General features: G+C 41.6%; 3 protein-coding genes across 3 annotated transcripts; 2 read left to right on the top strand and 1 right to left on the bottom strand.

Annotated features, from left to right (window-relative positions):
* The first annotated feature begins 2356 nt into the window (after positions 1–2356).
* On the top strand, positions 2357–10303 carry LOC133966698 (max-interacting protein 1-like). Its single transcript, XM_062401721.1, has 6 exons — positions 2357–2987; positions 4066–4168; positions 4295–4324; positions 5516–5630; positions 7906–8077; positions 8357–10303. The coding sequence occupies exons 1-6, from the start codon at positions 2753–2755 to the stop codon at positions 8518–8520; spliced, it is 819 nt and encodes a 272-aa protein (XP_062257705.1). The 5' UTR covers positions 2357–2752; the 3' UTR covers positions 8521–10303.
* Positions 10304–10966: 663 nt separating this feature from the next.
* Positions 10967–15196, bottom strand: smndc1 (survival motor neuron domain containing 1). Its single transcript, XM_062401366.1, has 6 exons — positions 15036–15196; positions 14576–14695; positions 13889–14031; positions 13094–13255; positions 12303–12456; positions 10967–11538 (listed from the first exon to the last, which is right to left on the bottom strand). Exons 2-6 carry the CDS (start codon positions 14693–14695, stop codon positions 11401–11403), a joined length of 717 nt encoding a protein of 238 aa, XP_062257350.1. The 5' UTR covers positions 15036–15196; the 3' UTR covers positions 10967–11400.
* A 1795-nt stretch (positions 15197–16991) lies between these two features.
* On the top strand, positions 16992–18816 carry LOC133966339 (alpha-2A adrenergic receptor-like). The gene is made up of 2 exons (XM_062401232.1): positions 16992–17053; positions 17151–18816. Exon 2 carries the CDS (start codon positions 17353–17355, stop codon positions 18547–18549), a length of 1197 nt encoding a protein of 398 aa, XP_062257216.1. The 5' UTR covers positions 16992–17053; positions 17151–17352; the 3' UTR covers positions 18550–18816.
* Positions 18817–21999: the final 3183 nt, after the last annotated feature.

Raw genomic sequence — 21999 nt, 5'->3', positions numbered from 1 at the left:
AGAACGATAGAACGATAGATAGATAGATAGATAGATAGATAGATAGATAGATAGATAGATAGATAGATAGATAGATAGATAGATAGAAGGATAGATGGATAGATGGATAGATAGATGGATAGAACACTCCAGCAGCAGTGTGTGACTCTGGTTCCTGTGTGACAGCCGAGCCACTGGTGTAATCCTCAGGCTTTTCAGATTACTCCAGTTGGGGTCACATTCTACACCAACCGACAGTGGGTCAGCTTTCCACGCTGTCGCCGTGAGCCTGCCACACGCACACCCGCTCACCCAGTGTGTGCACGAGCCCCACAGCACAGGGGAGCGGGTTTCCTGTTGAAAATGCTGTCAGTTTCCATCCCCCATTGTGACTGTCTGACTATGTGTATCTGGCCTGCTCAGCTCATAGGGGCCAGTAAATGATGTGTGAGTTTACATTAACAGTGTTTGATATGTAGGGGATGTCCCAGTAAATCCAGTTTCAATAAGTGGGAAAATGCTTACGCACAGAAAATAGATCCATATTTCAATAATAATGCATCCATTTTTGCTACTAAAAGTGTGTGTTCTCTGCCTCAGTGTGCAGATCAGTGTGTGTGTCTGTCAGGGCCTTGCCAGGCAGCTGAAATAGACTCCATGGGAGGGTGTACTCTCTCACAGGCGTCCGTTACAGGCTTGGCCACATCTGCAGCGGGCCAGCCATCTGCACCCATTGTCTCAGAGGCACAACACAGCCCTGCACGCATGGCTGGATTCATAAAGGCAGGCCCTTTCCCCTCTGTCCTCCTCCATGCCGCACAGTGCGAGGGGGAAAATGACTTCTTAATCCCTCAAAGGGCGACAGAAGTTGACTATCATGCTAGAAGCAAATTCAATTTCAAGGTTAGTTGTATTTCTCCTTATGGGAGGATGACTTTAAGGGTTTTGTTAAGTATGGACACTTTCACTATCATGTAGATTGTGTTGTAAGATGAATGATAAGACCCAGCCTAATGATTGGGTGCTGCTCATTCTGACATTAAACATCTTTTTACGCACAATTGTCTAGTTCTTATAGTAGAAATACATAACCTCATTTTATTTTGTCAAAACACATGATTAAGGAAAGGGGGGGGGGGGTAGTTATGAATCCACCCCTTAATCTGCAGCAAAAATAAATAGGTTCCTCAGACGCCCCCCCACTTCAAATAGTTTGGTGGAAATCAGCTTTGTAGATTTTGCGTAATCATGCAAAAAATAAAACCTATATATATATGAACATACTACATACAAAAGAAATTGTATATATATATATATATAGTACAAATGTATAGTATTACTATACAACTAGGAAGAACTGTAACATAAGCCACAGTCTGACCCAAATTTTAAAGAGATGTTAATCACAGATTACAAACACAAGAAGTATTATTGATATTAATGTGATGCCATCATTCTAGCTTTACTGCCTGTGGGACCTTTAACAACACACAAGCCTCAACTGATTACATATTTATAACTGTGACCAACCCTTGGCAGCTCCCCCCCAATATCCAGGATAAGCTATTGATTAGACCTGATATTAACTTTCATGTGGTCACTTTTAAAGTCTATTCAATAAACTCAGATATTACCTGTGCAGCCCAGAGGGAGCTCTCATCTATTCAGTTGATTAACTCTGAAATAAAGCAGACAGGTTAGAAAAGGAAACGTGCCTTATTTCAGCATGTCCCTGATATGCAGGTTGAACTACTGAAAAGACCTGATATACATGTTCCAATTGGTCGTAATGCTTGTTCACTGCTAAAGTCTCTTCAAGAAAACATGCTGCATTATATCTGCATGATGAGATCTGATAGTGACTTCCATGTAGTCACTTTTTAAGTCTACTCCAATAAACCCACATATCAACTGTGCAGCCTGCACATGAGAAGCAGATCTATATTCAGCCTGGTTACAAAAGAGAACATGCATTATTCCGGCATATCCAGGTTTATTGATTGATTAGACCAGATATATATTTCCAATTGGTCTTGATGCTTTTTCACCTTTAAAGTCTCAGATATCAACTGTGCAGCCTGATCACGAGAGGCAGATCTTCAACATTAAGTTTATTAAAACGGAAATAAAGCTGCTCGGATACAAAAGAGAACATGCATTATTCCAGCATGTCCCTGATATTCAGGTTAAACTAATGATTAGGCCTGATGTTCACCTCCAATTGCTCTAAAGTCCAATCACATAAACTCAGAAAGTGTATTATGCATTTAAAAGGCAGCACTTGTTTGTCCAGTTTATTAGAGTGAAATAAAGCAGCCTGGGTACAAATGAAAACATGCATTACATCAGCATGTCCCTGATACTGTAGCCTATGACACTTTTTAAGATAAGTCACATAAACTCAGACCCTAACTGTGCAGCCTATGAGATCTTATTCATCCAGTTTATTAGTACTCAAATGAAACAGCCAGGTTACAGAAGGAAACTTGCAGTATAACTCTGCACGTCCCCGGGCATGAGTGACTATTTGTTCTCCTCGCTGTATTGATAATGAGGATTTATTGTGGCACGGGTTGACAATGAATGCAATGTGCATGCGTTAGTGGGAGGGATTATCCACCAAGTAGGGCAAGTGGCTGAGGCTAAGGACTGCAATTCCATCCAGCCTGGTTCCATTCAGTCATCCGCCGAGCGCACAGAGGGGACGTGGGGCTGCAGACTCCCCGGGAAAACAAAGCCCGGAAAAAAAAACAAAAGGTTCCAAAGTGAAAAGATGGTGAAGTACATGCGGCAGCACCGCGAGCTGAAACCCGCAGAGGAGCTGCTGTCCGAGTCCGACGCGTCCGTGGACCCGCAGGATTTCGGGGAGATGATGTCCGACTGTTCCCTGAGCGACGTCCTCTACTCCAAATGTTCCGCAATGGACCAGATCGGCACTTTTATGAGGAACGTGCAGGTGCTGCTGGATGCGGCGGATTACATAGAAAGCGTGGAGAAGACCAACGGAAGTAAGTAAAGGAATAAACGTGTCCGTGTGTGTGTGTTTGTGTGGTTTAATGCGCCGGGCAGACAACAATAGAGGCGACAAAAGACGCGCAGCGGACGCACGAAGTGCCCCCCCCCCCCCTTCAGAAAGCCAGAGATAATTCACCCTGTCACTGCACATACCCAGCACCATCCTCCCGACACTCACTTTGTATTAACATTTAATAAGAAGTCAGGAAATAGCCTGTGTCTCTTTCATTTGAGGAACCGCAGCACCAGACACACTATCACTCGCCTCCAGCTAAAATGATCCCCTTGGTTGAAACCCCTCTGATCATGAACTCAATAATTCCTCTTTATTTTAATGCATCACCACACACGTGCACGTTGAAGTTAATACACGCACACGTTTATAGTTCCAGACCCCAAACGTCCCATTCAATCTCCCTCACGTCCGATCCCGTAGAATATCGCGTTTTTCCCAAATGAAACACAACTCGCATCCACTTTATTATTCCCGTTGCATCCAAATGTTTCGATTAGTGTTTTAATTCAATCTGCAAATGTTTTAATTCAGATCCCTGCAGCTCTTTATCCGAGGCAGCACCTGCTTCCTTGTGTGTGTTGTTCACATGGTTTCCACATGGAACAAATTGGGAGGCTCTCATTGGCCGGGACGCGGAGTCACCGCACTCGGCCAATCAGACGCGACTTCACATCTGACGTCGCATGTTACTGGGAGGACGGGTTCACGGGAAATGTAGGAAACAGTAACCACAGTGTAGATATTAAAAAGGAAGTGAGAGAATCTTCTTACAAGGCCACTGCTGTACACAATGTTAAACACACAATACACCATGTATTTCAATCTGTGATAAAAAGTGTTCATATTTATATTTATTTGTTTTGTTTCTATTCTTTTCGTCAAGTTCCAAGTGTGTGCTGCTACACATCACATGTGTAGCAGTATCATGGTATCATGATTCCATCCAGACAAATTAGGTCAAATCCCAACGTGCAAACCCAAGTGTTCATGAGCCTGTTTTTGTAACTGTACAATATTTACATGCATAATCCTCTGAATCTTGTTTTCATCACCAGAGTGTGAGCACGGTTACGCCTCCATATACCCTGCAACCCAGAGCGAACATCACCAGAAGCAACGCAAATTCAAAAACAGGAAATTGGACAATATTCTCAATAGGTGGGTTAAAAAGATGCTTGACAGAAGGCCTTTTAAATCTGATCTAATCTGTGATACATTTGTAAGATGTTTTGCATGACTGACACTTGTATAACAGTTTTGTTTATATATTTATGATTTCTCCAGGTCGGCGCACAACGAGCTGGAAAAAAATAGGTGAGTCAAACCAGGTTGAGGAGGTGGTTTGTGTGCATGTTTGGGATCAAAACAGTAACACTCAGGAATATTAAGTGGGCGTGAAATAGGAAGATGAAGAGGGTGAAATGTTGTGACCAGGGCACCATAAGATTTCTACTTCTGTCTATGGATCGGTTTTTGTTACGTGACAGCTTCACAAAGCGCCCGTGCAGAAGTCAAAGACAGGATCTCCTCAGTGTTAAACTGCTGTAGCAAGTGAGCCTCACAGGGAGTTTGTTTAAACCTAAATGCTGATAAACCGAAAGCTTTCTCCATTCTGCCATGTTTGCAGATTTTGTCCCTAAATGAAATATGGTGACTGTACCATTTCAAAAGCAGATGTACTGCAGGACTATAAATCAGCTTATCTTAGTAAAAAAAATTTTTTTTTATCAATAGCTTGGAAATTTTCCTCCTGTATACAAGGGAGGTGCAGCGCAGCCTCTGTAGCAGCCCTGCTCCTGGAGGACCTGCAGACATTTCCCCAGTCAGCAAACGGGACCCGTCTGTTTCCAGACAACGGGGCTCCTTCCGGAGAGATTCTCAGCTGCAAATCAAACTGCAACTGCCTCTTTGGCTCCGGGATGTGGCAGCTTCTGCTCCGAGTGGTAAAATGTGTCAGGACACATTTATCCCTTCCCCCCGAAAAAATGGATGTCCAGCCATGTGCGGGGAGAATCTTAGATTAAGAGATGAAAGGGGAAAAGGGGGGGCATCTTCAAGAGAAAAGCTTATTTCACATTCAAATTATTTTTGTGTTACAAAATGGAGGCCAACACAGGAAGGAGAGATGACATCACAACTTGACCTACATTTTACTCCATTATTTGAAAGGGAAGTGTGTGTCCACTGACCACAGGCCTCCGAGGATCAGAAACGGCATATCAGGCTGACCTAAGCAGATTTTAAATCTGGTCCCAGACAGATCCATGTGTAACTGGGAAGGAGTCAGATGGTGTCCAACCAGCAAATATGGAAGACTAGATAAATCAAGTAATGACATTGCTCCTAACAGATGGAATAATGGCATCATAATTAGATTTGATGTGGACGTATCAAATAGCTGATTGCCTTAACCATGACAATAATGAGGAAATATTGACTTTGTAATGTACATGTGAGCTGTTTCTAAGGAGAAATGTCTCATCTTGATTGGGTCTCCTCCCCCAGACGAGCACATCTCCGCCTGTGTTTGGAGAGGTTGAAGTCCCTCATCCCTCTGGGACCAGACTGCAGTCGGCACACCACGCTGGGACTGCTCAACAAGGCCAAATCACATATCAAGGTGTGGTTGTCGAACGTAACCTGGGTGGTGATGTTAACCCTCACAAAGCCACAGAATACAATATGTACTGAACACACATAATTAAGATTTGCGTAAGAGGACATTTCAGGATAATATCCAAAGTTCAGTGCATGGCTGAAAGCGGCTATAGTGACAGCATTTGAAACCTAAGCCTTACAAGTCAATAGCCTGTTTTGTACTAAGTTTACTGGCTCTAAATCTTTGGGACTCACAGACTGTTTTTCTCCTCAAGATACTTCAATACCTCTCAGATCACTGAGCAGCTCCACTCTGCATACAAGCTCATTATTAGTTCTCCATTAGAAGCTTGAAATTTCGGTTCATCTTTATGAAGTTCAACCCTAGTCAAAATATGTTTCTTTAGTAAACATAGGCACAGTGTACATGCCAGATAGTGAGGACAGAGGTCGGGTCCTTCTACTTCTACTAAGTTTTTCACTCAGTTACACGTCTCATGTGGACAAATAAGGCGAGGAGCACAGAACTGAGGCGTCTTTTGTGCTGAATTGCCACTAAGTTGCTTTAAATGCTATGTTGTTAAAGGAAGGTTTGATCATTTGTTTCTGAAACACTATTTATCTTATTTGTTGAAATTCTCTTCACGTCCGTAACAGTAAATTAAGTCGTCTGAAGGGAAGAAAAGAAACATGACCATTTGGTCGTATCACTGCAGCAGGCTCTAGTTTTTCCAGGATCACCAACCCTTGCTTTAAGTGAAACATTGACTAGGTACAGAAACAAAGACGTCAGGGGTTTTTCCCAGGCACTCCGACACCCTCGTGTTTTTTTGAACGATTAAAATGAATTGCACTTTGGCATCAGCGTTAGGACATAAAGCTGTTTGGTTGTTTCAGTTTTCCTTTCCCTTTTAACAAATCTCTCTTGACAAGTGTGATTTGGACATTGTCTCTCACACGATAAGAAAATGTGAATATATTCTACGGCGGGTCTGTAGAGCATCAGGTCAGATCCGGACCACCGAGTGTTTCTCGGGCCTGACCTGTGCAGGCCCCTGTCATGGGAAGCAGATGAGCAATGACTGAGGGCTGAGATATAAAAAAGAGTTCTCGACAGCAGACTGTTTATCATAGTGGGGGAGATAATGGATAAATAGCTATGATGTCAGTTGTAGACTTTGGACTTGGGCTATTTGAGGTCAGAGGAAATGTGGTTTCTGAATGCTGGGTTGTTTTTTCAGAGCTAGAGGCTGCGTAGTAGTAGTAGTAACTTAGAAGAGAAAAGAGACACAGAAGGTTCAAGACAGATAAACAAATAAATCTATTATGCAACAAGAAAAAAGCACGGACGAGTGCGACTCTCACTTGCACATTTTACCAAAGTCCATTCAAAAAACTGTCAATTTAAGGCATTTTTATTATTGGAAATTTAGAAATTACAATAGCAACACTTGATAAATGTATCTTGCTCACAAACCAGGTAGGATGTATTTAGGTATAAGAGGATAAAACATAACATTTTCAGTTAAATCAGTTAAATCATGCAAATATTTCCTTATTGGCTAAGTAATGTAGTGAATCCAAACATTAGAGAAAATGAACCATGAGTTGTACCAGATACAGCGTGTGTCACTGTTTAACGTGTCATTTCTACAGCTGGTTATCAGTCTTCAGTGTTGCTGTAGGACTTTATTGCAAAGCTGTTGTGGCAGCATGAAACTTTTTTATCTATTTATGGTGTGATCAGATGTCGTGATTGGTTTGAAAAGATTGGATAATTTCGCACTTTATGATTTAATGAGTTTCATATTGCATCGAGTGCAGGACTTTGCTTATTTGTTAGCTTTACTGAACACAGGCTCAAATTAACTATACAACACTACACATGAACTGATCAGTGTCCAATGTGAGGAAGTTAAACAAGATTCCCCCCCGAAAAATAAGCATTTTTGCCACAGGCAGCACAGAATGACCTTTATTTTCACTGCTATACTGAAACTCCTAAAACAATTACCCTGCCTCCTCCATGACATCTTCTCTCACTTATTAACACCACACACTGAGACACCAGCTATCACTCCAGAATCCAACCAGCAACTCACTCTTCTTCTGTGGTGAATAATTTATGGGAATGATCCGGGTGTGGCAGAAAACTACAGATTAACATCACATTACTGTGCACAGGCTTAACTTCCTCATCGTCCCCGTATACTCTCCAGCAGTTAAGTCAAAATGGTGTAAATTATCAGCTACAGGTTTCTACAGAAGAACTAACTCTTGCATGTCCCTGCTTTCAGAAACTTGAAGAGCTGGACCGGAGGAGTCAGCATCAGCTGGACAACTTAGAGCGAGAGCAGAGGCACCTGCAGAGGCAGCTCTCCCAGTTGCAGCCTCACGGAGAGAGGGAGAGGGTCCGCACAGACAGCCTGGGCTCGAGGATGGACTCAGACCCCTACGAGTCGGACAGAGGTCAGAGCCTTTACACTTTGCAGCAGTGTGTGTACTTTGATTTTAAGCTGTACAGAGCTGTGCCAAGGCTCAACAGTCCCCATCAGGTTTTCATCAGGATCTATTAACTATTCCCTGGGTAAACAGTGAAAATGACTTATCTTGTAATGTTAAAGAATTACTGGATCCATCCACTGACTGACAGGGGTGAAAACATAACCTCCTTGGAAATATCAAGGCTTACATGATTCTGATAATTAATTTGTATTCATGTCGCTGTTTTGTTTTTTATTTGAACAGAGGAAATCGAAGTGGATGTGGAAAGCACTGAGTTCTCCCATGGAGAAATGGACAGTGTCAGCACCAGTGGTACCAGTGACCTGGAGGACCACAGCAGCCGACTGAGCTCGGCCAGTGACGAGGGCTACTCCACGTGCAGTTTAAAACTGGCCTTCTCTGCCTGAAGCACCAGCCTGCACATTCACTTCAGCTGCAGTCTCTTATGGCTTTCACCTTTTTTCCAAATACCAGCCTACAGCTCCATCCTCCTCCTTTGCAGTTTAGGTTTAACTTGTCTCCAGAAGAACCAGCCTCAACCCTCCCACCTTCACCTGACAAATGAAAACATCTGCTCCGACACGACAACCAGCCTTAAGTTCGACTCAGAGTCAAAGTTTGAAATCGTCTACCTTTCTAAAAGCCGAGGGGCTCGTCTACATCGAAACATTTTGCACGACAGCCTCAATTGAACCTCTCTTGCAATATACAAGTCTCCTCATTTTAACCAATCACTTGAATGTCCCTTTACACAAACCTGCACTCAACACTGATCCTGTAGAGAGAAGGAGAAACTCTGCTGTTAGTCAAGTTGACCCTCTGAAACCAGCAACACACACACACACACAGAAAAAACACCCAGTACCAGCTAGAAACACAATATTGGGAACGTCCGCGCCATTTGCCTTGTAACAAAAAAACATGGCCCTTCTCCTCTGGATAGAAAATCCAGATGACACTTGTCAGTGAACAGTGCGGTGACAAGGGCTTCGATGTCTGCATTCCAAAACATTTATTCCACTTCGATAACCTCTGCTTTAGGACCCACACGCACCACACACCCATGTGGCGTCCCTCCTCGTGACCGAAACACACTCGTATCCAAACAGGTGGTGTCGTTCCACCCCTTGTTCTTCTAATTTATTTTCCATATGATTATAGTATTTATTTTTTGGTATATTTAATGGTACTATAGCTAGGTCCTAGTCATGCTTGAATAATAAAAAAAAAATGCTCTCCCCCCCCCAATGTTAACCAAATGACTTGACATGTAATTAATCCCCACTGTTTGTTGAAAGAATGAAACATTCCCTTTTCCCCACTGTGCGCTGAATCAGTTTCTTTTCAGTTAGACAGTAATAAGCTAAACCCGCACTTGTCCAAGCACAAGGCTCGAGCAATAACACATCTAGATTTTGCCATATCTTCGATGTCCGCCGTATTGATGATGGCGCACTATTCTGTCCGTCCAACACCAAATGAGTCTGCTAGTTCTCCACCTGCTCCAGTAGTCGTGTCAGTTGTTCATTATCAGGAGTAATAATGATTGTAAGGAAAAATGAAAAGACAAAAAAAGCTATGGTGCATGTGTGTTGAATGTAGCCCTTCTAATCATGTTGTGATGTGCTCTGGATTGACGAGTCTGTTTAAAACATGTCTGTAGCATGAACAAAACGTAGACACTACAGAATGATCAGTTTGGTTTAGACTTCAATGTTTGATATGGTCCTCTTTTTTTGTATCTGAGCAGAAAAAAGTACACGTTGAAATCCTTCACATTTGGAGTCTTCCCCCGCTAATGGTTCAATTGCACTGCTGACCCGTTCAAACCCACGAACAGAATTAGAAAATATGACCCATCACCATCTTGCATTGTCCTGATCCAAGTCCTACCAGTACATCACCACCAAATTGTGTCTTAACATGGGTACGACTCTTGCACAAAGTTCTTGATACAGGTTTGTGACCCCCCCCCCTCCCAGACCCACCCCAAACTGAAACTATGAAATGCACTATGACTTTTGTGAAGGGAATTTGATGAAGCACATCCCAGAATGTTTCCCCTTGTGCTTAATCAGCCATCAGAGGTGACGTTTTTTGCAAAAACATGCACTGCTGGTCCCCTGCTAATACTTTGTCACAGTTCCTGATGACTGTCCCTAGAATCTCAATAAACCTCTACAACCCACACACACTGTTTTTTTTGGGGGGGGGGGGGTCTGCCTCTGTTAATGTTTAGATAATAATTGTGGTTGCCATGCATTAGACTGATACACTATAGTTGTTTACAAGCATCAGTTAGGCATTTAGTTAAGAGTCAAGTAGAATGCGAGTAGAGTGTAAACCTCCACTAATAATCCTCTTAAAGCAGAGCTGCACACAATTCAATTTCAATCCCCAATATGTCTGATGTTTCACAAGGTCCATTCATTATACACTAATAAGTCAGAGAAAGTGACAACCCAAAAACGCCAAATTTCTCAACATCAAAATCAAGAAAAATCCTGAAACTGCAAAAAAGATTTAATGGGTATTTCTTTGTGTAACGCCTCAATATGATGAAAATCAATTGGCTTGTTTTTGCGTAATCTCACATGCAAACCAACCAACAGACAAGAGGTGAAAAATAAGCTCCTTGGATGGGCGATTCAATATTCTGAACTAAGGAAGTAGAACATATCCAAAACAATGTTTTCATAACTTCAATGGTCAAATGTTGTTTAGAAAGTTTGCTCATGACATGATGATAAACAATACAAGTCTTTACTGCCACCTACAGGACCTGAAGCACCACAATATAAATGTGAAGTAAAATAACAGTCCAAATGAGGTGGAGGCAATTATTTAAAAAACTGAAAACAAAACAATGTTTATTTCACTGTTATATATATATACAACACCATTATTAATGTTTAGACACAGAACTGGTCAGTGGTGAAAATCCAACCTCAAATTTACACACCCAGTCCAGTCCAGTTTTATACACTCTTTGCAGGAGTTCGGTCTCAGTGGAACCTCGACACAAACAGCAAACTGTTTCTGGTTTGACTAAAACACCACAATCAGTTCTTACATAACACGTGACCTTGTTCTAGTGCGGGGAGGGAAATGTTTTTGTTGTTGTACCTACATAATATATAAGAAAAACTACATCAATATTTTAACAATGGTGTGCAAGCAATTAAAAGTGTTTTTCACTTGAGAAACTTAAATCATGTATAAACACAATGGAAAGCACTGACACAGCTGGTATACAGTGAGTTGTTTTATGTACAGAATATATGAGGTCATTGGGGCATTAGATGTCTGACGTTGTATTTTGACGTGTCGTTGTACGTGGTCATTGGCTTGTCTGCAATACCACATGTTCCCACTCCGACCTTTCCATTCACGCTCTCTGGAGACGCAAATATGCTCCTCTTTACCTGCGGGGGGGAAAAACCAGACACACCATTGTTAATGGCTTCAAATTCAAACAGAATGAGCAACAACAGATAAATGATATTTACATTTCTGATCATTGATAGATTCATGCAACTGCGTATATCCCCCAAAAAAACAACCAGGTGCTTCCAGGTATGATGATCAAGCAGGATCCTATGAAGCTTATAACTACGCTGTACAGGCTCTGGGACTCCCAATGACATACAGGTTAAATAAAGCTAATGACCTCTGCCTGGAAACTAGTAACCATACAGCTCAACTTCCAACTAAATAGTCAGTTGCCTTTTAAATTGAATGCTGTTACATGCACATTCAGTATCACTGGTTACGAGGATTTTTGTGTGACAGTTCGTAACATCATATCCTGATTTCAGCATCTTAGATAAGCCTGTACCCCAGTTTTGAGAAACCAGAGAAATTTGTAAGTAAACATTAAAACGATGCCCTATTCATACTCCATAGGCTTTGCATAATCATCCTTAATCATCATCATGCATTTTGATGAACACCTGTGTCGCTACTAACGTGTCTCCACAACCCCTTCTGAACTCAACACCTAAATGTTAGGCCCCTGTCCCTCCACAACAACAACTTGTTGAGGTGGGACAGCTTGACTTGATGGACATCTTGTTTTGCCAATTGTCTCTTAAATCGAATTTAGGGATTCACTACTAAACCACTGCTGCAGAGCATTATATTAAGCAGGAAACCAGAAACCGACAGGTTATATGTAGAGCAAACGTACCTGTCCCTTCTTGTTCTTATTGTAGGCTTTGTTGTTGAAACTTTGCCACTTTGACTTCTGCTCCTCCCTCTCCTGCTCCAACTCCTTCATCCTCAGTACCTTCTTCTGGGCTTTCTTCTTCTTATATTCTCTCTGATCTGCTATTTGTTCTTTCCTGAAAAAACAGAAAATACCTTAATCAGTTCCATGAAGTGCAAATACAATCACATGCAGAGAAACAAAACAAAGTGCCCAGAAGCCATGCTGCAAGTACAAGGTTTGTGGTTCAAGGGGGACGAGGTAATTTCCAACCAGCAAGGAAAAATAAAGCTACTGGTTGTATATCTATATCAGTTTTCTTAACAGTTGCTGTGTTTTCTTGTTTAATATTATTTATTGGATAGTATTTGAAGGGGGAGAATTATAACAAGTCCAATGTGCATCCATCTTAAAGTGATGGCAAGTTCCATTACATTCACAGTGGTGGCACAGCAGAGCGTTTATTGATTAACTCCACTCACTCGTGATTACTTTTCAGAATTTCAGACGTACATTTTAGTAAAGATCAAGACTTACATGACATGAAAAGGTTAACTCATTAAAAATCTGGAGTACAACAGAAATAAGAAGTGCTCAATTTCCCATGAGTGTGAAACCAACCCCACTGCACATTACTACCAATTCTGTCTCTAATTAGGCAAACAGAGTTAAAGACCACTCATATATTCTCATTAACGTGTTAATAAGAATGATTTAAGCACAGACTTGAGTGTGTGTGCACATTGGATGAGTTGAGTGTGTTTTGTTCCTACCTTGATTTGGGCTTCATGTTCCCGTCCTCATCAGAGCGTTTCCCCTCCTCTGATGGTTTGAGGTTCTGCAGAGGGATCACTTCGGCGTTCCCGTATCCAGAGAAGGTTACAGCTGCAGTGCCGTTCTCTCGGTCTATCTCCTCAATCTCAGCCTCATACACCCTGCCAAAGAATCACGTCTGTAAGAAGGTGAGTATGAGCCAATGACTCAAGCTCTACTTAATATACAAAGTGAAAAACTACAATGATTAATAAATCATTATGAGACAAACGTTCCACAAGAATATGACTAGGTATTTCCCACCAGGATTTTTTTTTTATGTAAGGTAAATCATTCATCTAATTGAATTACAGTTTGCATTTTTCCTTTATCAGTTTCAGACACTGTGCACTCGAAGCTAAACAAACATAATTTCAATAAAATATTACATCCGGAGCCTGTAAGCAAAGTTAGCTAAAGCTACTGTAAACGTTTACATGGTGAAACTAACTCAACACCTTCTAGAGAATCCTAGTCGTCAGTCCCACAATACTTAAGGCCTCGGCTCGGCTATGTTAATTGATTTCATACAGGTTTTTATAGCAATCTTGCCGAAAGGAAAATTGAATATTGTATGCATTTGGGTTATCTCCCTAGAACTACATGCTCACATTCATTTGGCAGCTTAATCAATTTATGTGGAAGGACATAAACCTTATAATAGCCTAAATAAAATGTGTGCTCTAAATTATGTGCGATAAAAGGCATGCAGTGACATGTTAATATTGTCACAAGAAGAGGCCGGTGATACTCACTGTCCATCCTGACTCCACTGAGCCATACACCTGTTTCCCACTTTCCAGCTGTGCTTCACGGGGGCAGCCTCGGAGCCGTTGGTGGTGGAGGCCCCATCACTGGGCTGTGCAGTCAGGAGGTCTTGGGTCAAATCGATGACTTCCTGTAGAAGCAGGAACAATCAAAACATTGTCAGATGAACTTTGAGAGCGTAGACAATTCTTCCCCCCACAAAAAATGATCCCAATAAAGAAGGCATTGGAAGGATACTAAAGTGGTTCATTCTTGAATTTGAGAACATAAGTCTTCATAATATTATGTAATCTGTGAATCTAAGAAAAGAAAGGATTTGAGTACCATAGTCAATGGATTTAATCAAAAGATTATTAATTGTATGACTTAATCAACTGATATGTACCTTTAAGCACATGTTATTTAATTCTGTATTAGAAATCTTTAAATAGGAAAGCTTTATAATATTTAATAATTCTAATCACTATACGGTATTAAATTGCTTATAAAATAAAGAGCTGATCCAAACAGAACAGTTCACCAGTGACAAATAAAAGCCACACGAAGGAATATTGAGACTACAGATATTTGACAAAGGATTACAAATAATTACTGATCAAAACTTGAACGATTCTCTGATTATGTAGCAATATCTCCTACTGATGTGTGTGTGTGAGATTCACAAAGACACAAACCTGTAAGTCTTTCTGGAGCTTGAGCAGATCCTCATTCTCCTGATCGGTGGATAAAGCCACTTCCACTTGCTGCAGCTGAGCTTTGTAGCTGCTTAACTGTTTCGCCAGGTCGTCCGACATCTGCGGGAGGACAAAACAACAGTTACCCGTCGGCTAGCGGCGTTAGCACATGACTGCTAAGCCAAACGTTTCCCCGTGAGCTGGTCCACGTTAGCATCAGGCTAATCACACACACAACTCGAGGAATTTGTATTGAACAGGTGATAAGTGAGAGGTAAGATATCAAAGTGAGCAGGAGAGGTGTTATGTGATGCGTTAACAACAACAAGGATAGCTTTAGCACATTAGCATCATCCCTGGGCCCTGTATCCTCGACGCCAATGTGACGTGCGGCGGCTGCTAGCTCCGCGTTAGCTTGTGCTAGCTGGGGTGCAAACAACGTGTCACCGTGTGTTCTCACCTCTGCGTTAGTCCTTCTTCTCTGTTGAACACTGCGAACGTTCAAATCTCCTCCTCGATTATTGTCCGAAGGCTTCGCAACAGTCCGCTCTCAGTCGGGCCCCTGGTTCTCCAACACAAATACAAAGACGGAAGCTCGCATCGGCCTCTCGCGATGACGTTACAACTCTCGCTCGGGTCTAATAGAGCGTCTCGTGATAGCGCCCCCAGCGGCACTGCCCGACATCAGAGGTGCTTCGATTAAGCCCATATGGTCCCAACGCTGACAAATTATATTGGTTATAATATTTTACATTATACATTATATTATCTTTCATTTACCTATAGTTCAATTTAATTAAATAAAATAGAAATAAAAGGCAGTAGTATCTTACAAAACAGTCATAGCCTAAAACCAAAGAGAAAGGTTGTCACCCTACTATACGGATCGGCTTTTGTATACTTTTTTAAAAATATAATTTTGTGTGTGTGTATGTGTGTGAACTGCAATACAATATCCACAGTTTATGCCATAATCTCATATCCCCTATGAGGCAAATCAAAATTTTTATCACTGTGATTAACCAGGTGTGACATCCTATGTACTGAACCCTCAACCAGATTAAGTGAAAAACTACATTTTGCACCGATGAAAAATTATTTGGAGCCAGAGTCTGCATATAAGCGATCAGGGATGGAGCTGTGGTATCAAGGGCTCGTTGATCCACGTGCTCAACCTATCAGGAGTCAGCAGCCAATCAATCTTTTTCAACCCCCTTTTTCTCTCCATAAAATAACCGATTAAAGTCAAACGTTCGAGAAACCTTGAGTCTGATAAGAACCACATAAAATGACTGAAACCATCTTTGAGAAATATTTATTGAATGTTGTATTTTGACTCTTCACCTATACCGCCGCCAGCCACTAGGGGCGTTCAAGGCAAATTGGCTTCACTTTTGTGGAGGCGTCTATCTTCAAATACAGTGTAAACTTTCCATCTTCTCTCAGTGGCCAATTCAAACATTTCACATCTGAACAAGCAGCTCACTCTTTAAACAACATCCATGTTTAAGTCAATATGTGTTTTAATATTACTTAACAAAATATTGTGCAGCTTCCATGCTAGCAGTAGGTGTGCCTCTCTCTTAAAAAAGCAAATGTTGTATTAACATAGTGCCACAACAAAACATACAAGGTTCGCACTTCAGTATGACCATCAGACAACAGACTGGAAAATCCTTAAATAAACCTTTATAGAAAGACCAACCTTTTGACAACACCAATGTTGGTGAACAAGTTGGTTGAAGTACAAAATGTATGTTTGTAATGTTGGAAATAGAACACCACATCAGTAAAAGGAAAAACAACACTATAATGCAATGGGAACAGTAATTAGAGTCTATGAATTTATAAATGTCATACAGCTGCATTTCTTCCTATAGTTGCCTTATTTAGTGCAAGAAAAGCTGTTTAATTCTGACTTTACTCACTCAAGTGTTCGTCTAGCTTGATTTTTTTGGGGTTCTCAAAAACACACTCGTCCTCCTGTTCTCTCACACCATCAGTGACGGATCTCTACATTAAGTGGCTCCGATCTCCCTCCGCAGATATTGTTTCAAGTCATTTTTCCTCTCAAGACATACGTGAACATTCGGTTCAGGAAACAATAGCTACAGACCATATTGAGTCTGTTAATCAATTGTAATTGAATAGACTGTTGAAAAAGATATTACTTCTATAAATCAGAAAATATTGTTAATGTCATAATCAGCCGATGATTGTTTTTTTTTTTGAAGGTCTGCCAGTCGGCAACAAATTGCCTGTAAATCTCCAGCAGCATGTTTCTGAACCCCGCCCCGTTCCCGTCCTCACTGAAGTGGAGCCAGCCCCACAGATCCTCAGCGTCAGATCAGGACCATATAAAATACGCACTCTTCACTTCAGCTGCAGCAGATGAAAGGATCTGCCGGATCCAGCACGGCGAGTCTGTTACATGCCCTGTCTTCAGAGGGACTTTACTGCAAAATTTAATCCTATAAGGTTAGTGGAAGAGGATTTTTTTCAAGAATATAATTTGTAATGTTATGTAATATGAGAAAAGGAGAATAAATCATAGTTCCCTTTATACGTTTTTTAGTTTTGTCTGGTGTTTTGTTTTCCCACTGATGAAGAGGAGAACAGCAAAGATGCCTTTCAGCCGTGTTTCCCAGTGAGCCAAATGAGAAGACTGTGACGCTGCGTTCTTGAATGGATCAAATTAACAGTCTGCTGGCGAGCAAAGCCTCCGAGCCTCCTCCTCACAGACCGCTGTTCAGACAGCATCGCCACCGCTCATCCTGATGGGTTGTCTTAACTCCACCAGTGGAAATGAGACTTTGCCCGGCAGGCACCCGTACACTCTGCAGACCTCGGTGCCCCTGACCATCCTGGTGGGGATCCTCATCCTGCTGACTGTTTTTGGAAACGTCCTGGTAGTCATCGCTGTGACAACAAGCCGAGCCCTGAGAGCACCTCAGAACTTGTTTTTAGTCTCTCTGGCGTCGGCAGACATCCTGGTTGCCACCTCGGTGATGCCCTTCTCTTTGGCGAATGAACTGATGGGTTACTGGTACTTTGGCAAGGTGTGGTGTGAGATCCATCTGGCTCTGGACGTGCTCTTCTGCACCTCGTCCATCGTTCACCTGTGCAGCATCAGCCTGGACCGATACTGGTCTATAACTCAGGCGATTGAGTACAACCTGAAGAGGACGCCGCGCAGGATTAAAGGCACAATCTTCATGGTTTGGGTGCTGGCGGCCATAATATCATTCCCTCCACTTATCACTATGAAAAAGGACGAAGGCGAAGAGGACAGACCTGAATGTAAAATTAACGACGAGAAGTGGTACATTATATTCTCCAGCACTGCCTCCTTCTTCGCGCCCTGCGTCATCATGATCATGGTGTATGTCAGGATCTACCAGGTTGCCAAGAAAAGAACCAGATCCCTGCCAGGGGAGAAGCAACGCCAGAATGGAGACACTAAGTGCGCTTTGGACCCCGTGGAGGGAAAGGACATGGAAGGGAGAGAGTTGGAGGTAGGGGAGGGCGGAGAGGTCAACGGGTTGGACATGGAGGAGGAACCCTCCTCTTCTGATGGAAATGAGACCGTCCTGTGTTCCCTGAAGAAGAAGAGGGGTCTCAGAGCAACCAAAGTGGCTCAGGTGGCGCAAGGAGAGGCGCCTCCGAAGCCGGAGGTGCCGCCCAGTGTGAGAGCGAGCAGGTGGAAAGGACGGCAGCACAGAGAGTGGCGCTTCACGTTTGTTCTGGCCGTGGTCATGGGAGTGTTCGTTCTCTGCTGGTTCCCCTTTTTCTTCACGTACACGCTCACTGCCGTGTGCGACACCTGCTGCGTCCCAGAGACACTGTTCAAGATGTTCTTCTGGTTGAGTTATTGCAATAGTTCCGTAAATCCTTTGATATACACTATATTCAATAATGACTTCAGGAGGTCATTTAAAAAGATCCTTTGCAAACGGGACAGAAGAGGCTTATGAATAAGATTTGTATGTATGCACTTGAATATAATGCATTTTTGACGCTCTCCATTAATGCTCCCATCAGCGTAAATATTACATTAAACAGATATTTGAAGATATTTATTGAATTGATATGTTGTTTTAAGATTTTGTGTCATTTCATGTCTGAAAATGTGTGTTTTGTAAGATTTGATCATGCACAAATATCTACAGTTTGTGTTACAGCTAGTATTCCACCGTGACCACCTGTGACTGCAGACTCTAACATTGTACAACTGTGAAAAACATGCAAGATATATTTTCTACATGTGTCTGTGTGATTTTTGATTATATTTAAACTGCTCAGTCATGCTATTGGTATTGATTTTCATACTCGGCAAATGCTTTTTAGATAGACAGTAAATAGTGTCATTTGAAAAAATGCTGATTTACATATGTAAATATATATATATATATAATTGTCAATTCTACCTAAACAAATATGCGAAAAAATGTATTATGACTAAAAACTCTATATGCTAATAGCAGGATTTTTTATTCCAAGAGAAAAGAAAATAACCCAAATCTTTGCACATCATTTAAAAAGCCTCTCTGTGTAATTATCACCAGTGTTTAAAGAGGGCTGATTAAGAAAAAGAGAAAATTGAAACAGAAAACACATGCAAATTAGGAAAAAAAATCTTTATACAAGAGTTCAAACAATAGCAAAAAAAGATGAAAGCAAATTGTGCCCCAAATTTACGTTCCCCCCCACGGCATCAACTATCTCCGTTTCTCATAACAAGCACGAGAACAAGACAATTATGTGAAAAGACAATTATGCCTGGGAGGTGAGCGGTGGCACAACAACACTGAATGCAGTTTATCATGAATTATAGCCTCTCATATCAGGATGTCATTAAATCCTCCCCTGGAGTCAAACAGGAATCGTACAGCCATAGAACATGAGTGGCTGCTGCAAATTACACAGAGAGCGTAATATCCACACGGGCTTATCAATGTGTTGTGTTCCTAGTCTTGGTTTGTTATCAACACTCGCTGTCTCTTCTCCTTTTCAGTCCCCATAGCACTGTAACCGGCCTTTACATAAACCACTCTTTAACAAATAGCCTTTGGAAGCACTATCACTATGTGAACCTGAACTAAAGCAAACACAGACCATACACGATTGTTTTAACTCGGCAAACATCTCCAGCCAACACTACCTCTCGTACATATACAGTGAATAACAGAAGGATTCCCATGACTTTCTCTGTGGGACTCTGGCGTTTGAGATTCCTGTGGTAAATATGTTTGGGTTCAACCACGTCCCAGAGTCCTAAAATACAACATGTGTATTACTCACCACAAGTAGTAAGAACCCGCTGATGGAGTTCCCACGAACAAACTGATAAACCACTGGTATTTGAGGCTTACTGGCATGTGATGCAGATAAAGCAAGATAAAGCAATTTTATAACCTTTATTGAACAAGGTTGCTTAATAGGGCTTTGTTGAAGCTTTGATGCTGACAGTTGAAATCAACTTGTCCAAACTGTCACTTTAAATCAATGAAAAAAACAAATTATCATCGTTTCTGGGCATTTTTCCTCTTTACATTATTAAGGGAGCTGTGGAGAAGGGGAGAGAAAACGAGGGAAGACATGCAGCAAAGGGCCCCTGGAGGATTCAAGTGTGTGTACATGTGGAACATTTCAACATAGAGTTTGTATTAATGCAACATTATGTAGTCGTCGCTACCATAACATATTTGCAATACAATCCTCATGTATAGTATCATAATTCTCCTTGGCCCTGATTCATGGAACAACAACGTGTTTCCCTGAGATTAAACTGCAGCGGTTGCCTTCTGTACACGGTTTAATTAAAAAGCTGACAACCTTATGGGGCTCTGTCACTGTGCTCGAGCAGCAGGATGCATTCATTATATTGCTAGGCGCACACTCATCCAGTTATAGAGACTTGAAATGTCAAAATACCCATTACAATCCCAAATATTCATCAGAAAACAACTCAATAAGACAGAGTCGACTTGTTCATTAGAACAGCGGTGACATAAAGAAATAATCGTCTCAATAATGTTGTCTCGTGTTGGTTGTTTTATTTTTCACTCCTCGACGCCTCCAGTCACTTCTGTGTAAATTACTGTGAGCTACGAACTGTATAAACAGTTGGTTACTATAATGTTTACAGCATGTACAGACACACTTTCTCTGCCGGCTGAGGAAGTGATTTATTTCCCCTCTAAAGGCCACTTCACAGTGCCTTGATTTATGCCTGTGACACAGCAGCTTATAAAACAATGCTTTATAAGCTGCCTCTGGCTTGATTTCCTACAACTTTCTCACAGCTCCCCGCTCAGTCACTTCCAATTGCATCTCAAGTGCTTTTCACAGCCCCCCCCCGACATGTCTCTCTGAAGAGGCCGGAGAACTTAAAAGACCGAAGGGAGCCGACTGTGTCCCAGACACGGTCAGACGAGGGCATCCAGACCATACTAACAGGTCTAAATCATAGCTCGGGATGAATAGAGTGTTTTTAATTGAATGTCGGGTCATTCATTATGGATTGAGCACCATGCATCATGTACACTGGGGCAGATAATACGTCCTCCCTCTTGAATTGATACGGATGCAAGATAATCAAATGACATCGTGAAGGATGCAAGCAGCAGGAAGAGCCTGTTTAATTTAATCTCCCTCTGTTACTCCCCCTTCTACTTCTGCACACTGTTGCATCTGGGATAGGAACATTTTAATTTGACCATCAATTTGAAGATGTATTTCTTAACATTATTTCTAGCTGCAGTGAACAGATTGCATTTATGTGACTGCACTTTTGCGAGGCAGAATATGTTTTTAAATTGACGGTATATCAGTAAAGCTGTTTGCAGACCTGCTCTGAACCCCCGGACATTTTCTTGACATTTTCTGGACGGTCTGTAAACATCAGCTGCTTCCAACATTTCCTGGAACTCCTGGAATTGTCTCGGCTTAGTTCTCTGGACATTTTCCAGAGTTGAAGTCTGAAAACAGCTTAAGAAATGTGGATTTTTCCTGAATTGCTTGAAAGGTCCAGTGTTTTCTGCTTGATGAGACCCAACCTATAAGAGGCCATTGTCAAACTCCGGTGTTTTAGTAAGGATTTACTGTGATTAGTGTTGGGGATAAAAATAAATTAGCTAATATCTTCTTATATTTTATTTTATTTGGTTGAATTATATTAGGTGAGTCATATGCACATTCCATGTAAAGTTAATACAACAGTGTAATTCTACTGATGTGACTGGGGTATTCCCCTTCATGAAAATAGGATGTAAAAGCTTTTTTGGCTGAAGTCCATCTCTCATCGCTCATCTCATATTGAGTACATCGAAACATGACTCATGTTTTATTTCACACACATAAAAAAACAAGTCTGAACTTCTCTGACCTTCTTGTAGCAACAAGTGCCCCCGGGTGTACCAGTG

This window comes from Platichthys flesus, chromosome 12 (assembly GCF_949316205.1).
Source record: "Platichthys flesus chromosome 12, fPlaFle2.1, whole genome shotgun sequence".
Classification (NCBI taxonomy): domain Eukaryota; kingdom Metazoa; phylum Chordata; class Actinopteri; order Pleuronectiformes; family Pleuronectidae; genus Platichthys; species Platichthys flesus.
This window is presented reverse-complemented; position numbering and strand designations above follow the sequence as displayed.

Coding starts and splice junctions, on each gene's coding strand:
- LOC133966698 (XM_062401721.1), top strand. CDS start 2,753: ATGGTGAAGTACATGCGGCAGCACCGCGAGCTGAAACCCGCAGAGGAG. Junction 2,988..4,065: donor CGTGGAGAAGACCAACGGAA/GTAAGTAAAGGA, acceptor TTTCATCACCAG/AGTGTGAGCACGGTTACGCC. Junction 5,631..7,905: donor AGGCCAAATCACATATCAAG/GTGTGGTTGTCG, acceptor CCCTGCTTTCAG/AAACTTGAAGAGCTGGACCG.
- smndc1 (XM_062401366.1), bottom strand. CDS start 14,695: ATGTCGGACGACCTGGCGAAACAGTTAAGCAGCTACAAAGCTCAGCTG. Junction 14,032..14,575: donor AGCTCCAGAAAGACTTACAG/GTTTGTGTCTTT, acceptor CTGCTTCTACAG/GAAGTCATCGATTTGACCCA. Junction 12,457..13,093: donor AACATGAAGCCCAAATCAAG/GTAGGAACAAAA, acceptor CTGTTTTTTCAG/GAAAGAACAAATAGCAGATC.
- LOC133966339 (XM_062401232.1), top strand. CDS start 17,353: ATGGGTTGTCTTAACTCCACCAGTGGAAATGAGACTTTGCCCGGCAGG.